Here is a 26,608-nt window from a genome sequence, read left to right on the forward strand (position 1 = left end):
GTTTTCACTTGCTGATGAGGCCAGAACTATAGGCCAAAAATATAAGGTAGTCACTAATAAATCCAGTAAGGAATTCAGGAGAAACTTCTTTACCCAGAGAGTGGTGAGATGTGGCACTTGCTACCACATAGGACGAGTCAGGCGGATAGCATAGATGCATTTAAGTACATGAGGGAGAAAAGAATAGGATATGTCGATGAGTAGAAGTATGGTGGGGCGAGGCTCATGTGGAGCATAAACATCGGCATAGACTTGTTGGGTTGACTGGCCTGTTTCTGTGTTGTAAAATTCTATATATTGAATCTGCTTCCAACACCCTTTCAGGCAGTGCATTCCAGGTCAAAGCAACTCACTGAGTAAAAATATTTCTCCTCATCTCCCCTCTGGTTGCTTTGCCAATGATCTCATTATGGGTAGTTTGAGATATTTCACTCTACTGGTTATTTTTTCACTTTGGGTTGTAAGCTATGCCTGGATGAAACAACAGACTTCTCTTACAAGGGAATATCTGCTTGAACATATTTATGTTTCTTTTCATTAAAACCAATACAAACAGTTTTGTAACTGTATTTAAAAGGTTAATATTGAATCAGTAGTTCTGGCACAGTGAAATGCAAAGATAGGAAGCCAACAAATTCAAATCAAATCAAGAAGTGACTTGTTTTGATGGAGCAATTTGATTTAAAAATGTATTTGTAGTGTTACTGTTCAAAGAATATTTACTCTCTCAAAAATAATCCATTTGTTTGTGAAATGTTCTGTTGTGCAGAAGGAGAGTTCATTTCATGAGAATATGAACTTTCATATCTTTGGAGTGGGCCTGTTTTCTGTTGACACTCGTACTTTACTGTTTAATGTGAACATGGATGGATAAGGTTATATAAGCTCTTACTACTACATTTTCTTTATAGTTCTTTTAAATACCACATATTTTTCCTTTCTTTCTTACAATATAAGAAAATATTATACTCACTCCCTGTATTTCTGGTGAAACATTATTTTAAATGAGCACAAGCCACATTTATAAATTGCCATTACCATGTACTTTTCTACCATCCGTGATTAATTTCTGTCAACCTAATCAAGAATTGCTCCCATGTGTTGCTAGGCTGCACGGAAATGCAGGGAAGCAGCAGGGTAAATTTGCCTGCTGTTTGTTCAGGTCATCCTCCTTGCTTAATTGAGCTGCCCGGTTAATTGCATAACATTCACCAGTTTTGGCACTATGTAATTAACTATGACTCACTGCATTACATTGGCTAATTATAAAGCAAGAACTATTGCCTGAATAGCACTGGCTGCTTCCTATCCTACCAGCCGTCTCTGAATAAAATGGCCCGCTGCAAACTTGTTCTATATTTAGTGCTGGAGTAAAATCTGACTTTGGTTCAGATGCAGCTTGTGCACTGCCCCTGCACAGTCTTACTCAAAGTCTTATTCTTGCCCTTCGCAGGTCAGCTGTAAAGTGTCACAGTTCGTCCATTTGTACTTAATGGGCTGCAATTACTTCTGGATGTTGTGCGAAGGTATTTACCTTCACACACTGATTGTTGTTGCCGTCTTTGCTGAGAAGCAACACTTGCTGTGGTATTATCTTCTCGGATGGGGTATGTACTTTCGAATACTCAGTACTGTGAAGTGGCTCATTCAATGTCAGCCATTTTATTATACGTCAAAGGTACATGTATTTAAGTGTTTATTTGCATTGCAGGAATGTTCGTGGAGTGCATTTGCAAATTTTAATTGAGTACAAGTAGTATTAAGAAAAATCTTGCCTTTCTGAAAATGAACATTTTTAATTGATTAGATACGGGCTCACTTAATGCTAGTAACAAGCTTGAGAAGCAACAATTAAGATGATTAGCATGGGGAAGTGGTACTTTAAAATGCATGTTTTTGTTGGAAGGTGCACTGATTTCCATGTATAGGAAGCAGTACAGAGCATTGCAGAAAAAATAGAAGATGTAAAGCACAAAATTTCATGATTGCAGCATTAGAGAGTGATTGCATAATTGTCTCCACTCATGCATTGATTATTTTATCAGCCTGCCAAATCATTTAAACTGAGTTGAAAGGTTGAGTTGAAAATGTTTGGATAAAGTTAGCAGCTTGACACTACGGGGTAGATTTTCACCCTGGATGGACTTTGGCTGGCAGCTGCCCCATGGTCTTGGTGGGAGGCCCAGTCCATTTAGTAGGTCAGCACTCATTAGCATTCGAATGGCCGGCTGTGGGTGGAAAACGGACACCCCGGGGAGCCCTCCGGCTCTGAGCTACCCCAATATCGGGTAGCTCAGCCAGCCTCCGGGCTGGAAAAATGTTGGTCAGTGAGAGGAGTCGATCTTTGGAGGGGGGGGATCCCGGGATCCCGGAGTGGCAGCGGCCCAGGCTGGTTTTGTGTAGCAAAGAGGAGCTCACCTGGGAGCTTGTGAAAAGAGGGGCCCACTCACCTGTGGGACCATCTTTGGCTGGAAGGCCAGCTGATACTGGGCACACACTCTGCCCAGTACTCTCCTAAAATGGCAAATGGGATCTGATGTACATCATAGAATTTTAATTTTAAAGGGGCCTACCATCTGATTCAGGCGGGTGCTCCAGCCACCCAGTGGTAGGCCCAGGGGAAGATTGCCGTGGACACAGCGATGGCGGGAATGGGGCGGTAAATAATTCCCCACCATTTCCGGGGCAATACAGCCCTGTCTCCGATGGGCAGAAGGCCTCAAAATCCACACACTGTGTGCTATAGCATCACCTGTGACTAGCAGTCACTATGCCTGAGTTTGTCTGCTGTACCAGGAATCAAACCTAACTGGAAAACCTGAGCAACAACACAGCAAAGCCTACTTAAGCAGTCTGCATATCAAAGTGTTCATTTTTCTTATTGATATCCATGAAACATTCGATGAAATGGGTCATGAGCTGTTTCTATGGAAACACTGTCATTGTATCCAGTGGCATTTCTGAAGGTTAATGAGTCAGACAGTGATCTATTAACTTTACATTATGCAAAGGAAACTGTGGTCTGCCAACTACAACCTGCACGGAACAGTATCAGCAAAAGCAACTATAGAATCATGGAATGGTTACAGCACGGAAGAAGGCCATTCGGCCCGTCCAGCCCGTGCCAGCTCTCTGCAGGAGCACTTCAGCTCGTCCCACTCCCCTGCCCTTTCCCCGTAGCCCTGCAAAATTTTTTCCTTCAGATACTTATCCAACTCCCTTTTGAAAGCCGTGATTGAATCTGCCTCCAGCACCCTTTCAGACAGTGCATTCCAGATCTTAACCACTCGCTGCATAAAAAAGTTTTTTCTTACGTCGCCTTTGGTTCATTTGCCAATCACCTTAAATCTGTGTCCTCTGGTTCTCGACCCTTCTGCCAATGGGAACTGTTTCTCTCTATCTACTCTGTCTAGACCCCTCATGATTTTGAACACCTCTATCAAATCTCCTCTCAATCTTCTCTGCTCCAAGGAGAACAACCCCAGCTTCTCCAGTCTATCAAAGTAACTGAAGTCCCTCATCCCTGGAATCATTCTTGTAAATCTTTTCTGCACCCTCTCTAAGGCCTTCACATCCTTCCTAAAGTGTGGTGCCCAGAATTGGACACAGTACTCCAGTTGGGGCCAAACTAGTGTTTTATACAGGCTCATCATCATTTCCACACTTTTGTACTCTATACCTCTATTCATGAAGCCCAGGATCCTGTAAGCCTTTTTAACTGCTTTCTCAACATGCCCTGCCACCTTCAACGATTTGTGCACACATACCCCCAGGTCTCTCTGTTCGTGCACCCCCTCCAGGATTGTACCATTTAGTTTATATGTCCTCTCCTCATTCTTTCTTCCAAAATGTATCACTTCACACTTTTCTGCGTTAAATTTCATCTGCCAAGTGTCCACCCATTTCACCAGCCTGTCTATGTCTTCTTGAAGTCTATCACTCTCTTCCTCACTATTCACAATACTTCCAAGTTTTGTGTCATCTGCAAATTTTTTAATTGTGCCCTGTACACCCACATCCAAGTCACTAATATATATCAAGAAAAGAAGTGGTCCTAGAACCGACCACTGGGGTAAACCACTGTATATCTTCCTCCAGTCCGAAAAACAACCGTTCACCACTACTCTCTGTTTCCTAGCCAATTCCGTATCCATGTTGCCACTGTCCCTTTTATTCCATGGACTTCAACTTTGCTGGCAAGCCTATTATGTGGCACTTTGTTGAACGCCTTCTGGAAGTCCATGTACACCACATCAACTGCATTACCCTCATCAACCCTTTCTGTTACCTCATCAAAGAACTCAGTCAAGTTAGTTAAACACAATTTGCCTTTAACAAATACTGGCTTTCCTTATTTAATCCACACTTGTCCAAGTGACTGTTAATTTTGTCCCTGATTACAGTTTCTAAAAGCTTTCCCACTACCGAGGTCAAACTGACTGGCCTGTAGTGGCTGGGTTTATCTTTACATCCTTTTTTGAACAATGGTGTAACATTTGCAATTCTCCAGTCCTCTGACACCATCCCCATATCTAAGGAGGATTGGAATATTATGGCCAGTACCTCTGCGATTTTCTCCCTCAATTCCCTCAGCATCCTATCATGCATCCCATCCACTCCTGGTGACTTACCTACTTTAAGTGCAGCCAGCTTTTCTAATACCTCCACTTTATCAACTTTTATCCTATCAAGTATCTCCTCTACCTCCTCCATTACTATGTCTATGGCAGCATCCTTTTCCTTGGTGAAGACAGATGCAAAGTACTCGTTTAGTACCTCAGCCATACCTTCTGCCTCCATGCATAGGTCTCCTTTTTGGTCCTGAATCATCGCCACCCCTCCTCTTACTATTTATTTGCCTCTGAAGACTTTTGGATTACCTTTTATGTTGGCTGCCATTCTATTCTCATGCGCTCTCTCTGCCCCTCTTATTTTCTTTTTCACTTCTCCTTTGACCTTTCTATATATAGCTTGATTCTCAGATGTATTTGCAACCTGACATCTGTCATATGCGCTCTTTTTCTGCTTCATCATATTCTCTATCTCTTTCATCATCCAGGGAGCCCTAACTTTAGTTGCCCTACCTTTCCCCCTAGTGGAAATGTATCTCAACTGTACCTGAACTATTTCCTCTTTAAAGGCAGCTCATTGTTCCATTACAGTTTTGCCTGCCAATCTTTGATTCCAGTTTGCCCAGGCCATATCCGTTCTTATCCCACTGAAATTGGCCTTCCCCCAGTTAAACATTTTGGGGGAGAAATTAAGCCGCGCCCCCTTTGGGGTGCTAACTTCGCCGGGGTGCTACTTTTAGTGCCCCGAAAAAATTAGCACCCCCGAGGTCGATTTTCCCAGGTAGTGTCCCGAGAGGGAGGAGAGGCGCTAATGGAAGTGCCCCGCATCCCTCTTGGGGCGCTGCGAGGCAATATTGTGACACTACATCGCACCGCGGTACTGCAGGCCTTCCTCCCCTTATTAAAGGGGAGGGGCCTGGCACAGCACGTCCCGGTGCCCAGCTGGGCCACCAGAGATCGGGAGTGCCGGCAAACGAGCCCGGCACTCAAGTGAGTGCTGGGCTCACGGAGAGCAGCCGGCACCCCCGTGGGGGTGCTTCACGGGGGCCGGGGACAGCAATGGGAGCAGGTGCTGGCAGGCGGGCAGGTGCTGGCAGGCAGCCAGCAACAAAAATGGCCGCCCGCCACCTCCCCTTTAACTAGTGCCGCCCCGACTGCAAGTAGGCCCATCCTGACCCCCCTGACATAGCGTCCGGCGGTAAGTCAGGGGGCGCTACTGAAGATCGCGGCTGGGGCGTGAGCAGGGCGCTGCGCATGCCGATGACGTCATCGCCAGTGCATAGCACCGCTGGGTGCTAACGGTTACCGCCGCTGTGAACCTGCCGCTGAATTTCACAGCACCCGGGCGCTAGTTGCTTTGCACCCCGTTAATGCCCTAAGAGGGTTCAAAGCAATTGAATTTTCCCCCCTTTTACTCTAGGTTGCTCCCTGTTCTTTTCCATAGCTAATCTAAACCTTATGATACTATGATCACTGTTCCCTAAATATTCACCTACTGTCACTTGCTCCACTTGACCTACCTCATTCCCCAGAACCAGATCCCGCAATGGCTCTCCCTCGTCGGGCCGGAAACATACAGATCAAGAAAGTTCTCCTGAACACACTTCAGAAATTCTTCCCCTTCTCCGCCCTTATCACTATTATGATCCCAGTCTATATTAGGAAAGTTGAAGTCCCTCATTATTACTACTCTATAGTTCTTGCTCCTCTCTGTAATTTCTCTGCAAATCTGCTCCTCCATATCTTTCCCACTATTTGGTAGTCTATAGAATACACCTAGTTGTGTAATAGCACCTCTATTATTTCTTAACTCTGGCCATATAGATTCTGTCCTTGACCCCTCCAGGACATCCTCCCTCTCCAGCACTGTAACATTCTCCTTGACCAATACTGCCATACCACCTCCTATCTTTCCCGAACACTTTATAACCAGGAATATTTAATACACAATCCTGCCCTTTTTTGAGCCAGATCGCCGTCATTGCCACAACATCATATTCCCATGTGGCTATTTGTGCCTGCAGCTCACTTACCTTGTTTACTACGCTTCGTGCGTTCACATACATACACTGTAAACCTATCTTAGACCATCCTGTATTCTCTCTTAGTTTGACTCCACTAATACCTTACTATTTCTTACTTTAGTGCTCTTTGCCTTTCCCAATCCTTTGAGCACTTTATTTCTCCTTTCTAATGTTACATCCTGGTGCCCATCCCCCTGCCAAATTAGTTTAAACCATCCCCAACAGCACTGGCAAACCTCCCCGCGAGGATATTGGTTCCAGCCCTATTGAGGTGCAACCCGTCTGGCTTGTACAGGTCTCACTTCCCCCAGAACTGGTTCCAATGCCTCAGGAATCTAAAGCCCTCCCTCCTGTACCATCTCTCCAGCCACGCATTCATCTGCGCTATCCTTCTATTTCTATACTCACTAGTGCGTGGCACCGGGATTAATCCAGAGATGACTACCTTTGAAGTCCTGCTTTTTAATCCCCGAAATCTGCCTGCAGGACATCATCCCTCTTTCTGCCTATGTCATTGGTACAAATATGGACCACGGCTTCTGGCTGTTCACCCCCTCGCCTCAGAATTTTCTGCAGCCGCTCAGTGACATCCTTGACCCTGGCATCAGGGAGGCAACATTCCATCCTGGAGTCACGTCTGCGGCCACAGAAACGCAAGTCTGCTCCCCTAACTATCGAATCCCCTACCACTATTGCTTTCCCACTCTTCTTCCTCCACCACCCCCCCCACCCTGTACAGCTGAGCCACCCGTGGTGCTGCAGACTTGGTGCTGGCTATACTCCCCAGAGGAACCATTGCCCTCACCAGTACTCAGAACCGAATATCGGTTGGAGAGTGAGATGCACTTACTTCTAAACTATCTGCTTGGTCCTCCTCTTCTGTCATCCATTCCCTTTCTGCCTGCACACTCTTTATCTGCGGGGTGACCACCTCCTGAAACGTGCTATCCGCGAAGCTCTCAGCCTCACGGATGCACCACAGTGATGCCAGTTCAAGCTCCAAAACCCGGAGCTTGAGCTCCTCCAGCTGATGACACTTCCTGCACATGTGGTTGTCCAGGACACGAGATGCATCCTGGAGTCCCCACATGGCACAGCATGTGCATTCCATGGGACTGAGCTGCCCTGCCATGCCTTTACTTCATAGACTATTAACTAGAAACACTTACTTGCTACTCACCAATCATCTCCTTCCTTGGTTGTGACATCACTTTAGCTGTTTTGCAGTTGTTGCTTTTGTTGTTGTTGTTTTCACTGCAGGTCCTCTGCCTCCCCGCTACTGCCACTGCTCTGATCTGCTCTCTCTCTGGTCCTCCTGCTTGATTTATACTCCGCCTCCCCGCTGCCGCCACTGCTCTGATCTGCTCTCTCTCTGGTCCTCCCGCTCCATTTATACTTTACCTCCTCGCTGTTGTCGCTGCTCCGATCTGCTCTCTCTCTGGTCCTCCCGCTTGATTTATACTCCGCCTCCCCGCTGCCGCTACTGCTCCGATCTGCTCTCTTTCTGGTCCTCCCGCTCCATTTATACATTGCCTCCTTCAAACGATTATTTTTACTTTTAATTTTTAGTTTTACTTAAGTTAATTTAGTTTAAGTTTTTAATTCAATAAAGTTATAGTAGTTAATACTCTCCCACTTCTGAATTTAATCCACTTACTTAACCTAGAGAGCAAAAGATCTGTAATACTCACCAACCAATCACCTACCTGCTCTCCTGTGATGTCACCCTTGTTTTTTTTTAAGTCGCCTCTCAGCTCCCTTTAATCTGCTGCCTCTGCTGCTACCGCTCCCGCTCAGGTCCACGCTGTGTTCTGGGCCTTCTCCTCTCAGCTCCCTTTAATCTGCCGCCTCTGCTGCTACCACTCCCGCTCAGGTCCACGCTGTGTTCTGGGCCTTCTCCTCTCAGCTCCCTTTAAACTGCTGCCTCTGCTGCTACCGCTCCCGCTCAGGACCACGCTGTGTTCTGGGCCTTCTCCTCTCAGCGCCCTTTAAACTGCTGCCTCTGCCGCTACTGCTCCCGCTCAGGTCCACACTGTGTTCTGGGCCTTCTCCTCTCAGCTCCCTTTAAACTGCCGCCTCTGCTGCTACCACTCCCGCTCAGGTCCGTGCTGTGTTCTGGGCCTTCTCCTCTCAGCTCCCTTTAAACTGCTGCTACCGCTCCCGCTCAGGTCCACGCTGTGTTCTGGGCCTTCTCCTCTCAGCTCCCTTTAAACTGCCGCCTCTGCTGCTACCGCTCCCGCTCAGGTCCGCGCTGTGTTCTGGGCCTTCTCCTCTCAGCTCCCTTTAAACTGCCGCCTCTGCTGCTACCGCTCCCGCTCAGGTCCGCGCTGTTTTCTGGGCCTTCTCCTCTCAGCTCCCTTTAAACTGCCGCCTCTGCTGCTACCGCTCCTGCTCAGGTCCGTGCTGTGTTCTGGGCCTTCTCCTCTCAGCTCCCTTTAAACTGCCGCCTCTGCTGCTACCGCTCCCGCTCAGGTCCGCGCTGTGCTCTGGGCCTTCTCCTCTCAGCTCCCTTTAAACTGCTGCCTCTGCTGCTACCGCTCCTGCTCAGGTCCGTGCTGTGTTCTGGGCCTTCTCCTCTCCGCTCCCTTTAAACTGCTGCCTCTGCTGCTACCGCTCCCGCTCAGGTCCACGCTGTGTTCTGGGCCTTCGCCTCTCAGCTCCCTTTAAACTGCCGCCTCTGCTGCTACCGCTCCTGCTCAGGTCTGCACTGTGTTACAGCCAAACATCTACACTGTGGGAAGTATTGATCACTTACCCTAATTATTCTATTTTACAGGGTTCCCACTTATTCCTGCCACAATACATGTAATAGCCAGAAGCTTATATTACAATGATAAGTAAGTGATTTGTTTGTATACATATATATCAGTATATATATACATTTCAACAAAAATTATTATATTTTGTTATTCATTAAAGTAACAGTCTACTTATTCTTTAAATTTTGTCTCTTACACACAGTTGCTGGATTAGTTCTGAAACTCATCTGCTGTACATAATTCATGGCCCCATTTGTGCTGCCTTACTGGTAAGTTTGAATGACATCTAAGTGCACTTTATTTATATAGGTCCAGCAAAAAAAAATGGAGCTTGACTAATGCAGTTATGAAGAAACTGTTAAGTAGACAATCCAATAGAAGAACACGTTTACATCAGAAAAAGCCTAACTGACATCCATTTTTGTTTCTGTAGGTAAACTTGTTTTTCTTGCTGAACATTGTCCGTGTCCTTATAACAAAGTTAAAAGTCACACACAGAACAGAGTCAAACCTTTACATGAAGGCCGTCAGGGCTACCCTGATATTAGTTCCACTGCTTGGGATCCAGTTTGTGCTGGTCCCATGGAAGCCGGAGGGCCGAATAGCTGAAGAAGTCTATGACTATGTGATGCATATTTTAATGCATTATCAGGTAAGGATCATTTTGTAACTTGTAATTTATGTCATACACAGAAATGCTAAGAACGATTGCATTTCCAATGAAATAATTCAACTCTTTGAGGAGCGTGGCAGCATTTTAGCACAATGCAAAAATCACCCAAGATTCCCTATTTTCACTTTAATTTTGCTGTTTTTGAGGTAGTAAGGAAGTTCCCTTTTTAAGAGCGTAAACTCAAGACTTCTTCATGTACAGCAAAAACATAAGACATTAGTCAGTGACTATTACATTTTCAAATGGGAAAGAATAAACAAATTCTTCAATTAATTGTCTGCATGCTTAACAAATTGTGTTGAAGTATATTCTCTACATAGAGGCCAAAAGTGACAGTTCCTCACCATATTTTGTCATCATCTGGTGCAACAGGTTTCAGTTAAGCATCAGACTGTGCATGTGTTTACACATCAGTTTCAGACTGGTTCTGTGAGAATTTAGATTCAGGTACAGGCGTATGTAATTTGAAACTTGCATCTCACATAAGCAAACAGTCCTCCACTTTGACACAAGTGGGCACATTTTTCATAAAATTATTAAAAGGCCTCACCACTCACCATCCATCGAACCCGCTTTATTGTTCTGATTGAGTTTACCAGTAAAATGGTGTTAACTTGTAATTTTGTATTTTTGTTGAGTTTGTTGGTGGCAGCGATAGTCTGGAGCTTACAGCCGGAATTTTATGTTTCTGACCCACCCGGAGCGGGCGGGGGGCCCGGGAGGACTGACGGTGGATCAGCTTTGGGGGCCGGGAGGAAGCACTCCTGCTCCTCCTGGCCCACAAGGATTGCTCCCCAAGGCTATTCTGCAGCTGCAGCTATCGGGGAAACCCGAGGCCTGGGATCCCCAGCCGGCCACAATTAAACCTGCACTGCTGGTTAAATCCTAGGCTTGCAGGCCTCATAATCATAAAGTGCCAACCCGCCTCCTGGCAGCGGGTTGGCTGCCCCCCCCCCCTGGTCCCGCCTCTGTTAAACCCGGAAGTAGGCAGGTTAGAGTCAGGATTCAGAATTTTAATACTTTAATTTCTCCCACCTGTTTTTTTAGGTTACAATTCACCCCTTATGTAGGTTACAGGTGGTCATTCATTAGGAGTGCCAATCACTCATTCCTTTCCTCAAAGAATTGATAATTGCAGACGTATAGTTCCATGATTGCTCGCTGCCATCCAGTTACACACTTGACTGGCCATTCTTCACATGTGAGCCTAGACAGTCACAGTCCTGCTTTTTAGCCTGTGCATGGCCTCACTTTGTGAATGTTTGTACCCAGCCCCTCTCTGCTGAACACTGAGCCTGACATGTCCAACATTCAAATGATGCAAATGTTGGGAAGTTCACTGAAGGACATATTTCCCTCATTTGCATCTGCTTTCTATATAAGTGCTGATATATAGGCGACACATTCTGTGCCACCTGACCCGGAGATGGGTGGGAGATGTGCCAGGAGGCAAGGATGCAGTGAGCACATCCTCGAGCGCTTTTCCACCTTGCCAACCTGCTACAGGTCTGCCAAAAAATTGACTGGGAGCAGCCAGAAAATCTAGGCCACAATATTTAGTCTTTTTAGTTGCTACCTGGTAATGAAATGATGTTTTACTTGTCATTTTGTCTTTCTTTTGTTAGGGCTTATTGGTGGCAACAATATTCTGCTTCTTCAATGGAGAGGTAATGTTGTTTTTCATGTTGTTACAACATATTATAGTCCTTCAGAAGCCATTTATAGCAACATAATTGAGAAAAGACCATTGGGCCCATCAGGTCCCTTCCTTCCACAGACCTTGTACACCTGTTCCATCGTAATTCCATCCAACCCGCTTAATCTTTTGAAGAAAAGTTCTGCAAAGATTAAGCTCCTCTGAGAAAACTATTTGTTAGAATGCCATATTCCAGAAGGGAAGGATTATCCATGGCATTATCAACTTGGTGGAACATCTGGATTGGTCAGGAGTAATTGGACAGTTTCTAGAGAGACAGCTTAGTTGTGATTTTTTTCTTGTGATGTACTTGTTACAGTAGAGGACGCATCATTTTGGATGTAATGCATGCTGTAGCTGACCTGTGAACATTTTGGTTTTGCCACTGGTACAGAAACATAAAATGTGCTCGCAACTCCATCACTTTCAGGAGCACGAACACTGGCAAAAATGATAAAATGGGAATCATCCTCCTTACAACTTTCAGTAAGAAACCGCTCAATATTATTACATTAACTAACGTTTATAGGGCTAAAGGGAATGTAAAAAGATCAAACCCCTTTTCTTTATGGAATAACTATAAGTTTGTCAAATAGAATCAAAATATACAATTTGTTTTTCCCTTAATCTTGTTAAACAATTGTCTTGCTTATTAATAATTGATTACAATATCTGGCTCTATAAATCCTGGAGATTTTAAAATCTAGAAACGGTTTGAATGCAGTTTAGCAGTTCTAACAGTTACCCACCAACCATCCTTCGTAAAGATGAACAAAAACGACTTGGTGGGTTTTTTTCAACCCTGGAGCTTGTGCTACAAAAAAGTATAAAGTTCAGTTTATGAAATCAAGCCCAAAATTTTCCATTACACTAAACAAAATAAAGACCAAACAGCTGTTAATGGTGATTGTGTTGTTTGTGGTGTAATGACTTCATAATATTCGAGAACTATTCTTGAAATGAAATTCTTAGTTGTAACTGTGGACTGAATTCAGCATCTGAACTGGTCTGTTCCGATCTGAAACAAATAGTCTTACAACTTCTACAGGATTTATCCTATAAAAATTGAGATGAGATGACTGAGCAAAAGTTGGTGTGACAAAAGTGATGTGAATCTCTTTCTCTCCTTGTGATAGGTTCAAGCTATTTTAAGACGCCACTGGATGCAGTACAACATTCAGTTTGGAAACAGTCTGACCCACTCGGAGGGCCTGCGTTCTACCTCTTGCACTGGAACTTCTATTACAGAAGTACATGGAAGTCTGTATAATCATGAATTCAATAGTGAATATGTAAACGGGAAGAGTTTTCATGACATTGAAATCATTAGTCTGAAAACAGGTGAAACATGCACCTAAAGAACAACCGAGAGTGCCTGTTAATAATGAAGATTTCAATGACTGAACTTTCTCCTTTCACTTTAATGGAAGAGCTCAGCTGAGTGCACTGAAAGTTATTTTCATCGTCAAATGCCACCCTGTTACTTCCCAACCGTTTATTTCGCATGAGATGAAATGAAGGACATGCCAGATATATCTGTGGCCTGTGACACAGTTGGAAGAAAGTATCCTCCACTGAAAGAAGAGACTTGTAAATATTCTTGTATTTCTGGTCTTCAAACCACCAGCTGGCATTATTGTCTCACAAACTGTCAGGCAGTGAAGGTAGGTGCAATAGTAGATTCTAATTCCACAGAAAGATGGTCTTTGTCATGTTGATAAACTAATATCCTGGTTACTGTACAATCACTCACTTGTGCCAATATTGTTAGACAGCTGACCAATTCCAATCTCTGTGTGTGGTATAACTGCAACTGCTGAAGACAAAAAAAATCTTCTTAACATTCCCTCAGGGTTTAGGTTCACTGCCCTAATGATATATTAGTTTTATGCTTTCTATATTTTAAATAAAAACAGGCTCTTATAATTATCATACAAGTAAACACTTATTACATAACTATCTTGCAGTATTGAATTTTTGAATTTCATAATGCTGGAAAATAAAATAGTACTCAATTATTGTAACTTTTTTTCTCTGTAAATATGATTTGTGAAGTTTTGGTGTATTTATTGCTTGAGGAGTAAAAATAGTAACAAAATGTGAAAAGTATTCTCTTTACATTTTGCTGTTTTCTGGTAATGAGGCATTATTACCTTTTTGACTTGTAAGTGTGTGCTTGATATTAACTATCAAAAATGGAGTAAACTTCTGCTTTATATGTGCCAAGCTTCTCAAAGATTCCAGCAGGACTTGGAAACTATACTGAACATCTAGCTTCCCTTCATTTGTGAGGGTGGGGGGGGGGCGGAGAGGAGGGAGAGGAGAAGATTTGACAAAGTCTCTAAATTTCTTTAAGGAAAAGCTGGGATGGATCTTTTTGAAGGCTGGGCTGTTATTAAACATGTATCAAAACACATGTTTGGTTACCTCATTTAAAAACTCCATTGGATTCTTTATACGTGTTTTGAATCAATCCCATAATTTGTTACGGTAACGTGGCAGAGTGGTAACCAATATCTGAATCTATTCATCAAATCATACAATGTTACAGCACAGAAATAGGTCCCTTGGCCCATCATGTCTGCACCAGTGTTTTTCTGCACATCTTGTCTAATTCCACTCAATTGCTCAATACTCTCTAGTATTCTTCTTCTTCAAGCATTTATCTAAAAGAATTCATGGACTCTTTCAACAAATGGGTTGTGGCAGAGATTTCCACATTCTAACCCTCTGAATGCCATAACATTTACAATCTCGCCTTACCAGAATTTATTTCAAGAAACCAAAAATGGAAAAAAAAAAGATTTTAACTTGAAACAGGGAACCAGGCAAACATTTACCATTTTAAAAATGTTTTTTTTAACAACTTAGGGTAACAGATTTTCCATAATGATGGAGGAGATTTAAACATTTTTTAAGTTAGAATAAAAGGGCAACTGAATATTGTAAAAGTGTGCCTCATATTTAATAACAGAAAAAAATAATTCTGATTTTTTTAAAAACTGGTACAGACAAATGTCATAATCTAATCTGTTTGACAGTTGCCATATAAGGTTTCCAACACTTTAGATTACTCCGCTGTTGCACAACTGATTATAAAATGCATACGATCTTATGGGCAAATTGTGTATGCTGTAGGGACTAACTGTGTTTTGTAGGGATAGAATTGAAGGGATTCCACAGGACAGATTGTAAATCCTACACAAGGTTTCAGTAAATTTTTAAAAAAAAGTATAAGTTTTATTTCTGAAAATTTTAAAATACAGCTTTCAACCAAACCAAAGAGGATCTTTTCTCCTCAAACCTATTACCTGCTGTATGAATGTCATAGCTTACTCATGGCTACTGTTCTGGTTTTCATGTTTATTATTGTCACCACTGAAATGGTTGTGGCCACAGCTGCTGAGTGCTTTGTTTTCTCACTGAGAGAATCATTTGCTGAGTTTGCGTGATTATGAAAACAAGTCAGCAGCCAAGGACTTAATGAAAGAGTGCCGTTATATACTATTAGCATAACAAACTAAAGGATGTCCTTGTGTGTCTAAATGTGATGACGGGTCTATGTTTCTGCAGGATGGTGTGACCAGAACAGTTTAAAAGGATTACACAAAGTTTTTAAATATTTGGAAAAATGAAAATAAAATTATTCATGTTATTTCACATGTGCATCTGTTTTATTTTTAGACGTGATATTCATGGGTAGCAAACTGAACCATGAAAGCCAAACATTACAGCAGGATTTAGGGTTATTTTTAGATTATGCTCTGTGCTGCTGTGATGAACAATAAAGGCAATGTGCGCACAATACACAGCATGGAAAGATAATTCTAGTCTTTTTCTGTGACACAGACAGATAATAATGGGATCTTGAACTTGCTATTATTAGTGCCACAATTAAGCTGTTCTTGACCAACAGCAACAAACCTGACCTTCCTTGACATTCCTTGACTTCCAATTTGAACAATTCGGTTTTCGGCACTCATACCACAACTGATGTCATGTTCAAACTGAGCACCCAAACCTGCTCTTACCCTCACCAAAAAAAGGGCTCAATTTGGTAAACCTTAAATACAGTAATTCATACAATAAATCTCTGAACAATTATTAGAAGAAGAAAGAAGACTTGCATTTATATAGCGCCTTTCATAACTACCGGACATCTCAAAGCACTTTACAGCTAATGAAGTACTTTTGAAGTGAAGTCACTGTTGCAATGTGGGAAACACGGCAGCACAGCACAGCAAAGTCCCACAAACAGCTATGTGATAATGACCAGATAATCTGTTTGTGATGTTGATTGAGGGTTAAATATTGGCCAGGACACCGGGGATAACCCCCCTGCTCTTCTTCGAAATAGTGCCATGGGATCTTTTCCTGCCACCTGAGAGAGCAGACGGGGCCTCGGTTTAACGTCTCATCCAAAAGATGGCACCTCCGACAGTGCAGCACTCCCTCAGCAGTAGCACTGGAGTGTCAGCCTAGCTTTAAGTGCTCAAGTCCCTGGAGTGGGACTTGAACCAGTGAGACTGAGAGTTATGTGCATAGTATGTTCCCGGATGTAGTCACCCTGCAGCTTAAGGGTATGCAGGCAGAGAGGGAATGGGTGACTGCCAGAAAGAAGAGGAGGACCAGGCAGGTAGTGCAGGAGACTCCGGAGTGCATCGCACACTCCAGCCAGTATTCTGTTCTGAGTACTGGTGAGGGCGATGGTTCCTCTGGGGAGTGCAGCCAGAGTCAAGTCCATGGCACCAAGTGTGGCTCAGCTGCACAGAGGGGGGGGAGGAAAAATAGTGGAAGAGCAATAGTGGTAGGGGATACAATAGTTGGGGGAGCAGACAGGCGTTTCTGCGGCTGTAGACATGACTCCAGGATGGTATGTTGCCTCCCTGGTGCTAGGGTCAAGGATGTCACTGAGCAGCTGCAGGACACTCTCTGAGGGGGGAGGGTGAACAGCCAGAGGTCGTTGTCCATATCGGTACCAACGACATAGGCAGAAAGATGGATGAGGTCCTGCAGGCAGAGTTTAGAGAGCTTGGAGAGAGATTAAAAAGCAGGACCTTAAAGGTAGTAATCTCTGGATTACTCCCAGTGCCATGTGCTAGTGAGTACAGGAATAGGAGGATAGAACAGATCAATGCATGGCTGGAGAGATGGTACAAGAGGGAGGGCTTTAGATTCCTGAGGCATTGGGACCGTTTCTGGGGAAGGTGGGACCTGTACAAGCCGGATGGGTTACACCTCAACAGAGCTGGGACCAATATTCTCATGGGGAGGTGTGTTAGTGCTTTTGGGGAAGGTTTGAACTAGCTTGGCAGGGGGATGGGCACCAGCATATAGGAGTAGAAAAGAGGAATAAGGTGAATAAGAGTGAGTGTGTTGGATAGTATTAGAGAACATAGCACTAGAGGCGGTAATAGTATCATATTAGATAGGAGCAGATGACAAAAAATTCAAAATGGGTTTAAAATGCATGTACATAAATGCACAAAGTGTGATGAATAAGGTCGGTGAGCTACAAGCACAGTTAGCCATGTGGCAATATGATGTTGTGGCAATAACGGAAATGTGACTTAAAAACAGTGAGGACTGGGTATTTAATATTCAAGGGTACAAGGTATTCAGAAAAGATAGGGAAGAAAGAAAGGGAGGTGTGTTGGCAGTGCTGATTTAAGTGTAGTGTTGGAAAGGGAGGATGTTCTTGAGGGGACAAGGACAGAATCCATTTGGTTAGAGTTTAGGAGCAAAAAGGGTATGATCACACTATTGGGGGTATTCTATAGGCCTCCAAATAGTGAGAGGGAGGTAGAGGAGCAAATCTGCAGGGAAATCGCAGAGATATGCAAGAGCTATAGAGTGGTAATATTGGGGGAATTTAATTATCCAACTATCAATTGGGATAATGCTAGGGTAAAGGGAAAGGAGGGGGAGGAATTTCTGAAATGTGTTCAGGATAATTTCCTTGACCAATACGTTCTTGGCCCAACTAGGAAGGAGGCATTGCTGGATCTGGTGCTGGGGAATGAGCTGGGCCAGGTCAACCAAGAGTCTGTGGGAGAACACTTGGGTACGAGTGATCACCATATCATAAGATTTAGATTAGCAATGGAGAGGAGCAAGGAACAATCTAGAGTGGAACTTCTAAACTGGAATAGGGCTAACTTCAATGGGATGCGAATGGATCTAGCCAGGGTAAAATGGAACCAAAGACTGACACGAAAAACTGTAACGGAACAATGGGTGATGTTTAAGGAGGAGATCTTGCAAGTACAGGTTAGGTACATTCCAACAAGAGGGAAGGGTAAGGGAACCAAAGCAAGGGCTCCTTGGCTGACGAGGGAGATAGAGAAGATGATGAAACAAAAAAAGAGGGTGTATGATGCATGTCAGGTGCATTCTTTAAGGGAGAACCAGACCAAATACAATAAGTTGAGAGGGGATGTGAAGATGAAAATAAGATTGGCAAAGAGAGAATATGAGAGTAGAATGACTGTTAACATAAAAGGGAACCTAAAAATCCTCTACTGGCATATAAACAGTAAGCGGGTAGTAAGAGGCAGGATGGGGCCTATTAGAGACAAAGAAGGTTAAAAATGCTTAGAGGTGCAGGGCAAGGCTAAAATACTCAATGAGTACTTTGTATCGGTGTTTACTAAGGAGGTGGATGCTGACAAAATATCGGTAGAATTGGAAAAGGTAGAAGCAATGGAAGGGGTAAAAATTGATGGACAGGATGTACTAGAAAGGCTGGGTATGCTTAAAGTGGATAAGTCGCCTGGTCCAGATGGCTTGCATCCCAGGTTGCTAAGGGAATTGAGGGAGGAGACAGCGGAAGGGCTTTCCATAATTTTCCAATCTTCCCTATGTACGTGGGAGGTGCCTGAGGATTGGAAAGTGGCAAATGTGACACCATTATTCAAGAAAGAGTGTAAGGACAATCCTAGTAACTACAGGCCGGTCAGTTTAACATCAGTGGTGGGTAAAGTTTTAGAAACAATAATCAAGGAAAAAATTAATGGGCACTTGAAGTTTAAGCTAATTAAGGACAGCCAACACAGATTTGTAAAAGGCAGATCGTGTTTGACTAATCTAATTGCATTTTTTGATGAAGTAACAGAGAGGATTGATGAAGGGAATGCAATGGATGTTGTCTACATGGATTTTTGGAAAGCGTTTGACAAAGTACCACATAGAATGCTGGTTATCAAATTTGAGGCTCATGGAATAGGTGGGTCAGTGGCAGCTTGGATAAGGAATTGGCTTAAGGACAGAAAACAGTGAGTTGTGGTAAATGGCTGTTTTACAGACTGGAGGATGGTAGACAGTGGTGTTCCCCATGGGTCAGTGCTCGGGCCACTGCTTTTTTTGATACATATAAATGACCTGGATATTGGAATACAGAGCAGAATTTCTAAATTTGCCAATGACACCAAACTTGGGGGTGTGGCAAACAGTGATGATGATACCAATTGACTGCAGCAGGACATAGAAAGGCTAGCAGAATGGGCAGAGAAGTGGCAGATGGAATTTAATACAGAGAAGTGTGAGGTGATGCAATTTGGCAGAAGGAACAGGGAGAGGCAATATACACTTAATGGCACAGTTTTAAAGGTGTGCAAGGACAGAGGGACCTGGGAGTTAATGTGCATAGGTCCCTGAAGGTGGCAGGACATATTGAGAGAGTGGTTAGCAAAGCATATGGGATCTTGGGCTTCATAAATAGAGATATTGAGTACAAAAGTAGAGAAGTTATGCCGAACCTTTATAAAGCGCTGGTTAGGCCACAACTGGAGTATTGCGTCCAGTTCTAGTCACCGCACTTTAGGAAGGATGTGAAGGCCCTTGAGAGGGTGCAGAGATTTACCAGAATGGTTCCAGGGATGGGGGATCTTAGCTAAAAGGACAGGTTGGAGAAGCTGGATTTGTTTTCATTAGAGCAAAGGAGGTTGAGGGGTGATTTAATAGAGGTGCACAAGATTATGACGGGTTTGGATAGGCTAGACAGGCAAAGGCTGTTCCCACTAGTTGATGGTAGGGGATAGGTAGGACTAGGGGATACAGATTTAAGGTTTTGGGCAAGAGATACAGGGGGGACGTGAGGAAAACTTTTTTACGCAGCGAGTGTTGATGACCTGGAATTTGCTGCCGACGGAAGTGGTGGAAGCGGAGACACTCCATGTTTTCAAGGGGAGACTGGATAGGCATTTGAGGGAAATAAACTTGCAGGGCTACGGGGATAGAGCGGGGGAATGGTACTGACTGAATTGCTCTACAGAGAGCCGGCACGGACTTGATGGGTCAAATGGCCTCCTTCTGTGCCGTTATGATGCTATGACTCTATGGGGAAAAAATTGGGTCGAGCCCCGAAAAAATTAGTGGCCCTGTGGCTGAAATTCACTTGTAGTGCCCCAAGAGGGAGGCGGGGCACTACTGGAAGCACCCCGCCTCCCTCTTGGGGCGCTGCGAGTGAATATCGCGGTGCTACATGCCGCAGCACCACGCACTGCGGCACGTTGCACCGCAGTACTGGAGGTCTTCCTCCCCTTCTTAAAGGGGAGGGGCCTAGCACAGCGCAACCCGGGGCCCAGCTGGGCCACCAGATGTCGGAGTGCCAGCAAAAGAGCCTGACACTCAAGAGAAGTGCCGGGCTCACGGAGCGCAGACCTCGGCACTTTCAAATTGCAAGTCTAAACTCAATGTTCTGCATTTTGAACGTGAAAGCATAAAGAAAAATTACAATAGGATATATGATTCAATATGTTTAAGCCCAACAAATGGCAAGCATTCATGGTCACAAGCTTTTGTGTGCTCGACTGCCAAATGCTCTCTGAAACAGTTTTAAATATGACTGCATCATTAGTTAAATGAGCCTGGGGTGGATCGTGTATTACCAGTTTTTTCTCATTCATGATAAAATGTTTCTGAACTCTGGATATTTTAGTTCCCTAATTTTAGTTTCAAAAGCGTAGGATGAGCTAAAAGTATTAGAATGTTTAACCTCAGCACTTTTAAGTAGCACCTTCACTTTTTTCAGCAATTATATAATAAATCACTAAAAGAAGTTTCAAAGGTGCAATATCTAAAGGCACGATAGGATGGTTTATTGCTTGGAGACCCGATTCCAAAACAGTGGCCCTGGCAATGTTAGAAAGGCAGCAGCTTAATGAAATTGGTTTCTTAATAAAGAACCAGTGTATTAAAGAAACATTTTAACATTGATAGTTCGGATATGGGCTGAAGGAAATAAATAAAGTTCCCATGATATTAAACTGTGACGAATCAACTCCTTCAACTGTTACACTCCCCGCAGAATGATAGTGCTAGAGCTTCAAAAGCTTGATACACAATATTGAAACAACACACTTTGAGGGTGAACAGAGACCATCAAGGGGAATTTTAACCTAACCCACCCATTGGTAAACTAACAGGATCGGGTGCAATGCTGGTTTAATACCCCACCCAATTTTACTCTCCACTGAAGTCAATGGATTTCTATTGCATCACAGATGCTCTACCTGTTATACATCAGTCCTATAACAGGATCACAGAAGCCATTCACTGAAAATTCCAAGGCTGGATTTTCATTCAGAAGTCGGGAAGGAGGCAGGACTACAACTTTCGGGTTGTAGTCCCGCCTCCATTGAGATGCGGCCAATCCACGCGATTTTAACTTGATTGACCTTGTTGAGCCCGCCCAGCGGGCTCAGCAGGCCAACTAAGGGCCACCCGGCAACAGGTGATGTCACAGACTGAAATTTCATCTGTCAAGACGTGTTCACAGATGAAATATCAATGTTTCACAGCTGCTTGAAGCTGTCAAACACTGACAGTCTTACTTCTAACCTGAGTCCTTCTACGCAGACTCAGTTAGAAATCTCGCCGGCACTGAAAGCTGCAGGCTGTCACTTTTGACAGATCACAGCCATTCTGCTTTCTGTGCCGGCTGAATGATGGACTCCCGAAGCCTAGAGGAAGGAAGGCTGTAAAGGTAAGTACAGGTAATTTAAACTTCTTTACACACTTTAGACACACCAAACACACTTACCTTTGCACTCATGCACCCATCACTCACCTGAACATTGACATTTCGACCCCTCCAAGTCCTTCAACCCAACGGCCCGACTCCTCTAACCTGGCGTGGTTTGGAGCCGTCGGGAATCCCACACGACAACCTTCAAAATAGGGATTAGGCTAAAAACTGCCTGTTAACAGGCAGTTAATTGGCACTAATCCCTTCCCGCCTCGGGTCGGCGGGTCCCAGTGCGGGGCAGTTACCTGCCTCCTTTGAAACTTACATGGAGGCAAGTTTTGGGCGGGATGGTGTCGGGACCCCTGAATTCGGGATTTTAGCCCCCTGCACGCCTAAAAGCCCACCTCACGGCACACTGAAAATCGACCCTGAAGTATTGCTTTAAGGCGCAGGGCTGGATTTTGCCAGGCCCGAGGAGACGGGTTCGGAGGCGTGTGAGGTGTTAAAATTGCAAAAAAATGGCGGGCTGCTCTGATCCCACCTCCAGCCCACCTCTGATCAATTTTCCCAAAAACGGCCTTACAGACCCCGTTTCGATCCCGCCTCCAAGAGGCGGGATAGGCCCTTAAGGCCTTTAACAAGCACGTAATTGCCTCTACAATGCCATTTTGAGAGGCCTTTCTAACTTTAACACATTTCCCCCATGCTGCATGTCTCCTCTGGAACACGCCAGTTAATCCTGGCAGCCTCACAAGTGGATGGCTTACTAAGAGCTGCAGCTCCACCATTAAAAAGGAATTTTCAACAATGATCATTTGCAGGTGGCAGAACTTTGTTGTCTCAGGTCTGGGAGAACTTTTAGCAGGCCTACTCATTGTGGAAGTTTTGAGGCTGAGATCCATCTCCAGTGTGACCTCCTGAGAAACCCCTCTCCCCACCTTAACTGAGAGCTTCCTCAACTGAGGCATATACCAGAAGCATGGGAACCATTTATTTCCTTTCCTCCTGGACATTCGATTTGGACGAAGACCAGCCGCGGCAGCAGCAGCACCCGGAACAACAGCAGCACCAACAGCAGGAGCAACAACAGGAGCTCCAAGCTGCTGCTCACCCACCTGAAGCTGCACAGGCCAGAAGGCGCCAGCGCATGGAAGCACATTGCCGCAGGAGATACCCCCAAAACAGGGTCTTCAGACAGAGGATGAGCTACCTCAACATGACTGAGCAGCAGTGCCAAAGAAGGCTCAGACCTTCGCGAGAGGTAGTGGGTGACATCTGCACAATGCTGCAGCAAGAACTGGAGCTCAGAGGAGCGGATGGACACCCCTTACCAGTGGCCATTAAAGTCGCCACCGCACTCAGCTTTTTTGCTTCAGGCTCATTCCAGGGATCAGCAGCAGACATCAGCGGAATCTCCCAGACGGCCACACACACTTGCATCATGCAGGTAACCGATGCCCTCTTTGTCATTGTGCACAATCACATCCATTTTTCCAAGGATCAAGCCAGTGTAACTGCGCGTTCGGTTGGGTTTGACAATCTGGCAGGCTTTCCAAGGGTGCATGGCGTCGTTGACTGCACACATGTGGCCCTTAAGGCATCCCATCACAATCCAGGTATTTTTGTCAACCGCAAGGGCTTCCACTCCCTTAACGTGCAGCTGGTGTGTGACCACAACAAGGAAATTTTGTATGTTTGCGCCAAGTACCCTGGCAGTTGCCATGACTCCTACATCCCACACCAGTCTAGTGTGCCTCCGCTCTTCAGTCTGCCAGACCAACTTTTCGGATGGCTACTTGAAGACAAGGGCTATCCCCTGAAGACGTGGCTAATGACACCGTTGAGGAGGCCATCCAACGAAGCTGAGGAGCGCTACAACTCCAGCCACATTTCCACCAGATCCTTAATCGAGCAAACCATCGGCTTGCTGAAGATACGATTCAGATGCCTTGATAGGTCAGTTGGAGCCCTACAGTACTCAGCAGTCAGGGTCTCCAGAATCGTCATGGTCTGCTGTGCACTTCACAACATGGCACAGCATCGTGGCTTGCAGTTGCCTGAGGTACAAGTGGCTCATCGCATAGCCTCCTCAGATGAGGAGGAGGAGGAGGAGAGCGACAATGAACAGCTTGCGGAGACGCATCAACCAGCGACAGCAGCACGCGAGCATATTGCTGCCCGGGATGCCAGGGACTCACTCATCTTGGCCAGATTTGCTTAGCCTGCCCAATCAAACACTTTTGCCTTCCACCTTCTTACCAGAGCATCGACAATGGCTAAGAACCTACGGATTTCTATCACTCTGACCACCATACTGACAATTGCAAGTCGCCCTAAGCCCTCAATGTGGAAGTCCCATTTGTGAAATAACACAGCCCACAACTTCAACAGTTTGCCATTAATTTTTTTTATCACATTATATCATGGATGGCTTTTCAAAAATAAACACAACAGAACACCCAAGTGACAACCCTTGTGACTACTTGTGCTTTATCTTCCTCTTATGCGTGCTCCTTCGTGCTGCTTCCCCTGTGGCTTCAGCAGATGTGGTGGCCCCTTGCTCACTCTCTTGCTGTTCCTGCCTCAAAACCTTTGGCGGGCGTCCTCTGGGGTTGCGAGCCTGTGAGGGTTCAGCAACAGTCTGCTGCTCCTGCGGCTGTGCAGGGGCTGAGACGCCCATCTCAGTTGGGTGAAGATTCTGGTGGGGCTCTGACCAAGGGCTCTGCAGTGGCATGGTCGTGTGAGCGCTTGCAGAGGAGCCCCCACTTCCTTGTTCTCTGCCACCAACATCCCTCTCATGGGTCAGCCCCACTTCAGAGCTAGCAAGTGGCTTGACAGCAACATTGCTGCACTTCAGGGGGGCCTTGAGGACCCGTTTCTGCACTGGAAGTCCTACTCCAGAGGACTTCCATGAAGGTCTGGTTTCTCTGCTCTATAGCTGACCATCTCTCCTCAAGAGATGTCAGTCTATTCTGAACAATGACCATGTTTTCAAGACCCTGGCGACTAAGCTCCTCCATGGCCGTGGCCATCCTCTCCTCTACCGTAGCCATCCTCTCCTCTATGGTAGCCAGCCTTACCATGGAGTTAGCCATCCTTTCCACGGAGGTTGCCATTCTTTCTGTGGTGATGCACCCATGCGCCAATGCCTCCACAAAGGCTCTGCTCGTGTTCGCGATGGACTCCTCCATTCGCTCCACACTCGCAGCGACCCTGAAGACAAAACCTGCCAGAGACTCCTGCACCTGTTCCTGGAGTTCCAGCACCACTCTCCTTCTGGATGGACCTGGAGGCACAAGGTCGACATGCAGCTGAACCGAGCTGGGAGAGTCCTGCACCCTCCGATGAGGAGTCTCCACTGCTGTCCCTGTCTCCACAATCTGCTGATGCTCACTTGTGAGCTGTGATACACCAGGTGACAACTCTACTCTATCTCCCGAAGGTCCCACCGAGGTGTGAGTGTCTGCACTGGTGCAGGTTGCAGCTTCCTCTGAGGAGTCTGGGGTTCAGGCTGTTCTTCCTGGACAGTGGGGAGGGGTGCTGTCGATGGTCCTGTGGGGGAGTAAAGGCAAGAGTTAGACATGTGAGATAAATGTTGCATGCACATTGAATTGTGCAGATGATCATAAGTCAATCTGTTAGAGCATTAGAATCAATATCAGTCACTCATGCAATGTCAATGAGATGAAAAACTATTCTGTCACCAGCTTGCTCTGATGCGCCCGTCTGTTCGTCCCCCACTTGCGCATCCTCCTCGACTCCAGGGCTGCCTCTGCAGTGGTGAGCTGGGCTATTGAGGGTGGCCCTCCTCCTGTCCTCGCCCTCTCCCTCTTATTGTGGGCTCTCTTTTCCTGCAATGAGGGACACAAGTGGAGTTTGAGTGAGAATGAAGGAGTGAGTGTAGAGACTCCACAGCATAGATGCTTAGAAGGACACAAAGATGGAGTGAGGTGCCAATACCAAGGGCCCTCCCTGTGTGTTGTAAGTTGTTGTCTTTGCATCACAGTGATAGGGAGTGAGAGGGCCGCATAGTCGAATAGTTAAGTGAATGTGAACATACAAAGAGAGGGAATGGTTAAGGGTCCAGGGATGTAAGGGTCAAATGGGATGTGGAGGAGGAGGTTGACAAAGCAGAGTGCTGGTGATGAGAGGTGATGGGGATCAGATTGAGGGTCATTTGGATGGAATACTCACTTTTCCTGTGCGGAGAAGGTCATGAAATCTCTTTCGGCACTGCAGCCAGGTTCTGCTGCACATTGAAATGGCATTCACCTCCTGTGCCACTTGCAGCCACACAGCTTTGGTCTGTTGTGGAGGCTTTTTCCTCCCTGAAGAAGGAAACAGCACTTCCTTATTTGCTGTTGCTCCCTCCACCAGAGCTTGGAGGGAGTTCTCATCGAAACGGGATGCACACTTTGTTCTGCTGCTTGACATGGTTGGAGCACGAATCCCTCAGAAGTATAATGCAAAAGTAGTAAGGCAGAAAAAGAACCAAGGCTGCTTGCAGGCCTTAAATGCAGCTGCATAGATGACGTCATCAGAGGCGAGTTTCAGCACCAAAATACTCACTGGGCCAGGGGTTCCCACACACTGGAAATCAAGTGCCCAATTAGGGGAAAATCACTCAATTGTCCCGCCTCACATCGAAAGCGGGGTCGTGACCCGCCGACCACCTGACCCACCCGCAATGACAAAATCCAGCCCACAGTCTTTGTTAAATATACCTGCTGGGATGTGAATGTGCATTTCACAAAGTGCTCTGACTTAAGATTGAGTGCACGGGTACAAGTCAATGTAACAGACTGCCGTGAGTGCTCTTGATGCAACACTACAGTCAAATTGCATTCCAGGGGAGAGGCCACAGCAGACAACAATTTCCTATTAGCACGGTCATAATGCATAACCCCAGTCTACTGAG

At 45.3% G+C, this 26,608-nt stretch overlaps 1 protein-coding gene across 3 annotated transcripts in view; it reads left to right on the forward strand.

The window, feature by feature from the left end:
* Positions 1–15,378, forward strand: part of LOC147120261 (calcitonin gene-related peptide type 1 receptor-like) — a 104,466-nt gene extending 89,088 nt beyond the window's left edge. For all 3 annotated transcript variants that reach the window (XM_085985915.1, XM_085985913.1, XM_085985914.1), the window contains 6 exons: positions 1,454–1,607; positions 9,372–9,432; positions 9,557–9,623; positions 9,788–10,006; positions 11,653–11,694; positions 12,860–15,378. In XM_085985915.1, the coding sequence (XP_085842041.1) occupies positions 1,454–1,607; positions 9,372–9,432; positions 9,557–9,623; positions 9,788–10,006; positions 11,653–11,694; positions 12,860–13,081 (765 nt within the window). In that variant the 3' untranslated portion in view covers positions 13,082–15,378. The remainder of the gene's footprint in view (positions 1–1,453; positions 1,608–9,371; positions 9,433–9,556; positions 9,624–9,787; positions 10,007–11,652; positions 11,695–12,859) is intronic.
* Positions 15,379–26,608: the final 11,230 nt, after the last annotated feature.

This window comes from Somniosus microcephalus, chromosome 4 (assembly GCF_052327205.1).
Source record: "Somniosus microcephalus isolate GS21.2 chromosome 4, FLI_Smic_1.0, whole genome shotgun sequence".
Taxonomy (NCBI): Eukaryota; Metazoa; Chordata; class Chondrichthyes; order Squaliformes; family Somniosidae; genus Somniosus; species Somniosus microcephalus.